This window comes from Quercus lobata, chromosome 11 (assembly GCF_001633185.2).
Source record: "Quercus lobata isolate SW786 chromosome 11, ValleyOak3.0 Primary Assembly, whole genome shotgun sequence".
Lineage (NCBI taxonomy): Eukaryota > Viridiplantae > Streptophyta > Magnoliopsida > Fagales > Fagaceae > Quercus > Quercus lobata.
The window spans coordinates 34,495,988-34,505,403 of record NC_044914.1 but is presented as its reverse complement, the minus strand read 5'-3'; the positions used below and the strand labels follow the sequence as shown (position 1 = coordinate 34,505,403).

Sequence of the window (9,416 nt, the reverse complement as noted above, 5' to 3'; positions counted from 1 at the left end):
GGCTTGAGTCCGAGGACCATGCAAGGTCCTTGGTTCTGTCCGAAACTTCTGAGATTTCTTTTATGTACTTGGTTTCCCCATAAGCTTGAGTTCGAGGACCATACAAGGCCTTGGTTCTGTCCAAAACTTGTAAGATTTCTTTTATGTACTTGGTTTCCCCATTCTGAGATTTCTTTTATGTACTTGGTTTCCCCATAGCTTGAGTCGAGGACCATACAAGGCCTTGGTTCTGTCCAAAACTTGTAAGATTTCTTTTATGTACTTGGTTTCCCCATAGGCTTGAGTCCGAGGACCATGCAAGGCCTTGGTTCTGTCCAAAACTTGAGTCTGCAAGAAAACTTGTATTTCTTTTATGTACTTGGTTTCCCCATAGGCTTGAGTCCGAGGACCATGCAAGGCCTTGGTTCTGTCCAAAACTTGTAAGATTTCTTTTATGTACTTGGTTTCCCCATAGGCTTGAGTCCGAGGACCATGCAAGGCCTTGGTTCTGCCCAAAACTTGTAAGATTTCTTTTATGTACTTGGTTTCCCCATAGGCTTGAGTCCGAGGACCATGCAAGGCCTTGGTTCTATCCAAAACTTCTGAGATTTCTTTTTATTCGGTTTATTTTTCGACCATAAGCCCCTATACCAGGGCGGGGAAAGTTGGCTTGAGGCCGGAAGCCCCTAGAGATGCCCGCGCCCTTGGCACTGCAAGGCGTAGCCCCTAGCAGAAGTTTATGCCGGAGCAACAACTGTATGTCGTCGGAGACGGAGGAAGCCCCAGGAATTTCTGCTTGTTAGAGAGCTGGCTCCACCGCCACCTGCGCCAACGCGCAAGCTTTCCCACAGACGGCGCCAATTGTAAAGATACGATTCTTTTGCGGCCTAATAATGATGTTGGGCTCACACGTGAAAGATCCCTCACAATATGATTTGTAGAGAGTGGGCTTGAAAAGCTAGCCGTTGGGCACGGGGTGATATTCCGGTCTTGATTTCGGAGGAATTCATATAGAAAGAGGAGTTGGGTTTGAACATTTAAGCCCTATAGTGTCGCATCCCATGGGGTTGGACTCCTCGGACTTGATCCGAGGAGCATTAAGGTCCTACTCCGGTTCCCCAACGGTGGGTTTTTTTCTGATCTGCATGAGTTGTTCCGGTCTTTCTACCCCTGTCGTCCCTTTTCTGGAGGTAGGAGGGGAGTCCCCTCTCTAGGTTCACTTACTTTTTCTTTTATACTAGCTTATGTCCGCTGTCCTTCGTCCACGTGTAGGGTCAACCTTTACAAGACTGATATTTGTCCCATCAGTCCAATCCCAGAATTGTGGGGGATGGTTGATAAAGCTGAAGAATACGGCTCTGTTAGGTGCAGAGCCTTATCTGGGAAGGGTAGCGTAGGGATAACTCTCCCAAGATATTTTAGATCTCTTTCCACCTTTATTCCCTTATCTCTTTTTTTTTTACCCCTACCCTCAATGGAGCTTTGGGTCTGCCGAGGACGAAACTGTGCTCGGCTGCATCTCCGGGCCATTACCTTTTTCGGCTTGGGCCTTTGGACTCCCCACGAGCAAGTGGGCCTGGCCCACAAATTATTGGGCCCCACAGGAATAACTATTCATTGTAATAAAAACATAATTAAACAACTGAATAGTTATGCCATAAGAATATCTATTACATTATGGTATCTATTACAGTTTACTAAATGTGCGCCTATTAAAATATTTTTTAATTGAGTGCTTATAAAAAAGTAATAACAATATCAATTATTGTGTTAGAATAATGATTAAATGATTATATTTATTATTTCTAACTATTTAAACTTTTAAAATAATTGATAGTTGTGTGCAAAATTTTGAATGATAATGTAGCCCTGTTGCGATTTCTATTTACGATTTTGGCCAATTTGGTTAAGAAATGAATTTATAAAGGAGGAGATCTTGTGACAAGTATTGTAGATACAAAATAACACCCCTTCGGTACCAGAAATGAAATTCACAGATATTGAAATTAAATGAATTGGAAATTTTTTTTATAGTTTATCAAACACATGATTGCATTGACTAATGGAATACAAACAATGTTTTCTTTTTCAAATATAATTAAATTTAAAATAATTATATATTTAAATTTAATCAGAAAACCTAATAAATTACACTTAAAAGTACTAATTTTTCATGAAAAGTGGATTTAGTTAAGTTACTTGGGACATTTTAGTGGACCACTAATAATCCTAAGTCCTATGTTTTTGCTTCATGGTCCATTTTGTTGTTTATAGAAATCTCTCTCTTTTCCCCTTTTCCCTCGTTTTGTTTTTGTCAAATTCTAGCATGAGTTTCGAATGTGGTCAGCATTATCCCAAGAGGGTAAAAAAATCGGTTAATATATATTTATGTTATCGTGGTTGTGCACTACTTGCACTTTGAGACTTCTCCACTAATCTAATGGTTCATATTATGGGGGCTTGCTCTACGTATTTCATGTCCATGAAATGTGATCCTCTTGTATAATAAAATCCTAGATGTCGTTTCTTTCATTCAAGCACCCCCCACCCCCCCCCAAAAAAAAAAATGCTGTTCCATTCTTTTGTTCATGGTTGAACATTTAGTTTATTATGTTTTCAAATCTTACAATTAATTTAATTGGTTGCTTTTAACACAGTAAGATTTAATTTGTTAAATTCCTTTTTTTTGATAAGATAGGATTTGAAATTATGATATCCACTTCATGATAATTAATTTTTATTATCACATCAATAGACCAATTAGTTTTTTTATTTTATTATTAACATGATTCGAACTCAAATTTCTTATTGGAAACAAAAAATTTTACCTGTTAAATTAACTAAAAGTCTAGAACCCTCTAATTTGTTTCACTATTAAATTATAGTATTGTTTCAATTGTAATTTCCATTATTATTGTTACTATAGATACTATAGGATTTGGCAGGAGTTTAATAATAATTACTTTTTATTATTAACTCAAAATATCAATGAATTTTTTTGTTATGTAAGCAAGATTCGAACTTAGATCCCTTTTTTTAATTAAAAAGAAGGATTTTTACATATGCACCATTTGACTTTATTCATTTAAAAATATAAAATAATTATTTAATTGACTATTAAATAAATATTAACTTGTGCCCTTAAATTATTTATTAACAAAAATCTTTCCGTCAACTTTCATGAACATGCTAATGATCATAAGAAACTATATATATAATTATATATTTTTCATAGATATGCTTGTAACATTTTAAAAACTATAAAGATTACCACATTAGAAAAATCAAACATGAGCACAGGATCCAAGCGATCTGATAGCTCATCAAAAATAACAAGAGAATTAGCCCATTAATTTCACTTCAGGCAGCAAGTCAATAAGCACCTTTTAGTTGGCTCCACAATTTATTTATCTAGTATTACAATTATTTATCTATAATCTGTAGTGTATACCATTAACTTGTAGTACTTTTTCTTTCTCAAAAAAAAAAAAAAAAAAAAAACTTGTAGTACTTTTTGGTTGGTGAATCAGGAATTTCTAACCAAAATCCATTTGATCCTCACAATCTCTCTCTTCCAAGAGCAGCATAAGACATCAATCTTCTCTTGGACCCCACTGGAGGAGCTTTTTTAAAGGGAGTATAAGTTTTACAAGGAACATAAGTACTCAACCACCAAGGGTATTGGCAGTGCCAGAATCTAGAGTAGAAGAAGAACCACCAGCACTCCCCCAAAGATTTCTGATCAGGGAGACCATAAATGCAATTGTCCCTTACATCAAGAACCCTTTTTTTTATCAGCTTCCTACACACAGGTCCAACATGAGTAAAATAGTTATCTGACAGTGAAAGATTCAACAGGTTCCCTAGTAGACACACCACCTCAGGCACCTCTCCATAGAGAAAGTTTCCAGCAAAGTTCAGCTGCTCAATACTATCCAAGCAGCCTAGCGACCACGGCAAAGGCCCAGTCAGAAAGTTGTTTCCGGCATCAAAGACTGTGGCCTTTTGTAACAATCCAATTTCGTAGGGAATACAACCGGTTAATTGGTTGTTCAAGAATAACACTTCGAGCAATGTTGATGAAGCATTTCCTATGCTTCGTGGGATTGGACCGGTGAATTTGTTGTTTGCAAATGTGAGGTAGAGTGCAGAGGTGAAGCCAAGGTTCTGAGGGAGAGGCTGCCTTTTGAAATTGTTGTTGTTAATGAAAAGTACATCTAGGGTTTGCATGAAAACTTGTTGTGGCACTGTCCCAGTAAAGAAATTGTACCGGATGTCCAAGAATGATATATTGTTCATGCCCAACACTGCTTGTGGAAATTCCCCAAAAAATCTGTTGTTACTTATATCAAGCTCGTAGAAATATGGGAGGTTTGAGATATTTGGTGAAATAATACCAGAAAAGTTGTTGGTGTTGGCATGGAAGATTGCAAGGTCAGGAAGTTGGTCTATGAAACCTTCAAGAGTAGGGGCTGCAAGCTGAAAGCCATTGAAATCAATGGCGGCGAGGGCCTTGGCGGAACTATTGTCCGGTGGGATATCACAGAAGAAGCCCTCGTACTTGTTGCATATGTCTGAACCAACCCAAGTTTTGGTTTTGTTAAAGGGGTCTGCAGTGATTGTCTTCTTGAAACTTTGGATTATTGGGTAGACAACGGCGAGCCTTATGTCTTCGAAGGTTAAATTAAAGTCCAGTGAAGGAAGTGGAGGTGGTGATGGTGAGCATGAGCATGTGGAGTTTACGCAGAGAAGGCATGGAAGGAAGATGAGGGAGGTGTAGATAAATTGTCTAATAAGTAGAGAAATGCTTGCCATTTTGATGAGGAAGAAAGAGATGGATTAGAAGCAATGGTGAGATCAGAGAACTTTGATTCTTGTTTTGTAGTAGTTGTTATATATTATATAAAATATGAAGCCAATATTTTATACACTCTTCCTCTTGTTAGTGGATTCTTTAGTGATGGAGATTAGAAAGTATTTTGACAATTCTTTGATAGTGGTTTGAGGTCGTTGTGAAGTCCCATAGTGAGCATATTTCCACATTATTAGTGGATCGGACCACGAAGTAATAACAAGCATATAAATTAAAGTTTTTAGAAAGTATAGATGTATGTGTTGAGAATAATAAGGTCCTCTCTCAATCTAAATACTATCGCATGTATTACTAAATTCTAAGTCATCAATTTCACAATTGACATATGTTATAAAATCATAGTTAAAACTCAAAACAACCAGTCTTCTACGTGAAGGTCTAAAGAGTATATCACATCTTGACAATCATTTAAATAAAATGAAGTACTTTTTATTTGTTATGATACGCATAATCACCCATAAACCACGTTTAACAATGATTTGAGAAAGCTATGTGAATTAGCACATCAATCAACTTTTCTATATTTACGCAAATTCCAAATATATATGTCACTTGGGGTGCTATACAGACGACAATGTTTTGTTGCGTTTGGCTCGACGTCATCACTGTGATATGATATCCCACTTTGCATTCTTGGGCTAAGTACCAATTAATCAAATTTCTTATTTATTTTTTTTATTTTATTTTTTCCGTTTGAAGTTTATCAAAACAGATGATCGGTTTTCCGCTTTGCCTTAGGCGAGGAAGCCACCTAGAATCTGAGATAAAGTTACCAAGTGTTAGAGAGAGTATGATGCATAGGAGGCTCAAACTTATTATAGGCATATATCCAATTTTCATCCATTCTTATTTGGGTCTATTATTAATATCGTTTTTTCACTTATTAATAACCATTCACTATATCAATAATTTGCCAAAAAAAAAAAAAAGATGTAAAAATAATTTGTAACTTTAGCATTTTTCTTCTTATAATAGCACTAATACACTTGTAATGCAATATACAACCCTAAAGTTAATATAGGATTACCAGTTTACCACTGTACCTGGCTGTGTCGACTTCATCAAGCAAGATGTCCACCTCAAAGAGTTGAGCGAGGCAATGTTTGTGGCTTTGTGCTAAGTCTGGAGAGTAACAAATTGGACACTTTCGAGTTTGCTGACTCGGTGGATGGGTGGTACCCTCCCCATTTTATCACAATTTCAAGGTTGATGACTCTGGTGGATATTTTAGAAATGATGATTGGTTCTTGGCTGTGAATCTGTGATAGTTAATTAGCAAAAGAGCTTGGAGGAAATTTAGAAATAATGTGTCAATGGGCAGATCAATTTGTGGCATAATTTTAAGCTCTCAAATTCTATCTAAAATTCCCCCCTTAAATTTTGAAGTTCCTCCCTATTCTTCATCCAAACAAAGAAATTTTTTTCGACACAATTTCAAATTCTATCATGCGGCAAATTCCACCTAAAAATCCCTTATCCAAACGCACTACAAGAATCTCATTTGAGTAATTCAAGAGAAAATCTTCCATATTATTCTTTGCTTTGTCTTTTGGCTTCAATATATTGTTGATACCTATAGTTTAGTCCATAAGTGATTTTAATTAGTGATTACTTTTAGTGATTTTAAAAAAGAAATATATTGTTGATACATGACATTGGCAAACTAAAAAATGACATGTTATCACTCTATTCTATTAGACACAGCAGGGACTAAAAGCAAACTTAGAGTTGGTTAGAAACTAAATTCAATCATTTTAAGTTTTTTAGAAACTAAAAGCAATCAGCATAAGTTTGTAGGGACTAAAAGATGATCATATTAAATTTCAGGGATTAGAATTGTCATGAACTAAAGTTTAGAGACCAATAATAAATTTTGGCTTTTTTTTTTGTAGGTATTGAATTAGGGAAAGAAAGTATTCAATTTATGAATGGGCATGAGTTTAATGGTTGAGCTTCATCACTCAATTTTGGTTACTATCTATGGAATTTTTATAGTTTTTAATGAATCGAAAATTTCTGTTTGCGTATATAATATCCAAAAATAAAAATAGTATTTGATGGGATGTAAATGGTAGGATTATATAAATTTTGTCATTTGCAGCATCATTTTAAAGGATTTGAAGTTGGAAAAAAGGAATGAGGCAACTTAAGTAGATTGACTTGACTCTACTGGCCCTCACCATTGCGTAGTTGGTGCTTTGTGGGCACTTGATCACTCACAGGTAGGCATCGAGTATTGTTATAGAACATAATGATGATGCCTTGACTCTATGTAACAGAATGGAAAGGGTTGGCACAATTTAAGATTCTAAAAACCACATGATGAATTTAGGATATTGCAATTTGCAAATACAATTTTTGTGACGGAGTTTGACAATCTGTAATGTCATTTGGCCTTAACAAATAGCAAAATTTCTTGTGTTAGGCTTGTATCTCAAGTATATGGAATTTTCTACTTTAAAATTTAGAAGTTTGATGTCTTAAAATTTAGATCCTAACCACAAATATAAAGTATCCTTTAGAAGGTTTTTATTTGATTAATTGGTATTTATAGGTGTTTCTAATGGAGATATCCAAAGTTAAAATCTCTGCATCTCTAATTATCATCATATATAGTAATTGTATATAAGAATTTTGAGGAGTAGTGCACTTAAACTTCTTTGGTTCACAGGTATTGTCCACACATGTTTGCAAGATCGAATAATTCATGGTGTTCAATGTAATTGTCCCCAGCAAGGCGCTTTACGCTGCACTTAGTTGAGATTTGAGAAGTCCTCACATTACTCACTGGCAATTTTCCAAGCACTAGCTAGAGAGATTGGATTTAAAGGTGGGTGTGCCAATAACTAGTGGGATGCCACATCACCAATTTATTGTGTTTGTAGCTTAACTCCACTTCATCATTCTCACGTCATTCTAAGCTAATCTTTGAATTTACTATACCTTTAACTATTTATTATAGTCTTTCTAAATTCTAATCATTGAATAGTAGTTGTGGAAATTCATTTTAACGAAATTGAATTTGTGACATGAGTAAACAACGTACTCAATTCAAGGTCTTTAATTGGGCCTTAGATTCATACCAATCCAACCCCACAAGATACAACTAAGATTATAAGCATTTAATAAACATGAGATAACTCTAATAGCTTTTCAAGCTTTTTGTTAATGGGTGTAGAAGTACATATGTTACAAGGAAGAATCAAGCAGGTCTCGTTGTATTAAGTAGTAAAAAATGTAATAAACAAACAACCTCTTTAATTGAATTCTTAAAATAACTGATTGATTCCAAAAAAAAAAAAAAACCAAACATTAACCGATTCACTTTGGCATTCATTAATTGAACCTTAACTTCAACTACCAATCAATAAAAGTTGGAAAAGTAATACTAACTATCACACCAAAGACTCTCAGCTAAAATGTATACCTTCAAAATTCAATATAAAGTTATTAATGGATTTTCATACCATAACAAAAGTAACATATTGAATACTCATGTTTGGATAGCAGGATTTTGACACATGAATTTGGATTTAGATGATTAAAATTTAAGTATCTTGTTTGGATAGTTTAAAAAAAGTGTTTGAGCATTTTAATATTAATTAATTAAAATTGATTTATATTACAACATAAATGTAAAAAATGTGGGAGTTAATATGGAAGATGAGGAATTAGTGAAAATATATAATTCCATATTGAAAATGAAAGAGATTATTTTATTCCTTTTAATTGTAGTGATTAATGAGCTAATATGTATTGATTCAAATATTGAGCTTGCACTGGTTACAAAGTTTAGTCAACCAAAACTTAAATCTGCTTAAAGAAAGTGAGTGTCATGCCTCAATCCAAATAATGTTATATATTTTCTAATCTCAAATTAATAATATTCAGAAGTATTATTCAATTTCTCTTTGTATTATTTTCATTATTATTGTGTTTGCACCAACAAAAAGTCAAGGATTTAGATTTGACAATCCACCAAGAATTTTAAATCTTAAAGTTCTTGAATTTGAAATAACTTATAAACCTATAGAATTTTAGAAACTCATAAGACATACTTCAATATTTATAAATTTAGAATTAAGACATTTCAAGTCCACCACTATAAAATTTAAATCCAAATCTAATTCTAAATCCAAACCCAACCTAAGTTAATTCCCAAGAAAAGTATTCTTTAATGCCCATTGCTTATTCATAACTTAACAAATATGAAGAGAATAACATGCATATGCAAATCAATCAATCGATCAATATATATATATATATATATATATATAGACACATGCACACATGAGATTCTGTCATGTGGCACATTTTTTGTAAAGAAAATTGAAATACTCTCAAGTTTCATATTAGATATAAGAATAAATTAAATATTGACTCTTTTTTTTTTTTGGTTCAATGTTTCAATATTCTTTTTAATTTAAAAAAATAGATATTCTTTATTTCATTTGGTTCAATGTTTTAAAACTTTTCCTCCCTTGCATATATACACAAAACTCTTCGCATTTCAATTTAGCATTTTCACCTCTTGCACTTCTACTCCTTTATATATACCTACCTA

General features: G+C 33.9%; 1 protein-coding gene across 1 annotated transcript; it reads right to left on the bottom strand.

Moving 5' to 3' along the window:
- Nucleotides 1–3,307: 3,307 nt before the first annotated feature.
- LOC115969184 (uncharacterized protein At4g06744-like) lies at nucleotides 3,308–4,855 on the bottom strand. The gene has a single exon (XM_031088774.1). The coding sequence runs from the start codon at nucleotides 4,792–4,794 to the stop codon at nucleotides 3,538–3,540; it is 1,257 nt and encodes a 418-aa protein (XP_030944634.1). The 5' UTR covers nucleotides 4,795–4,855; the 3' UTR covers nucleotides 3,308–3,537.
- Between the last annotated feature and the right edge of the window lie 4,561 nt (nucleotides 4,856–9,416).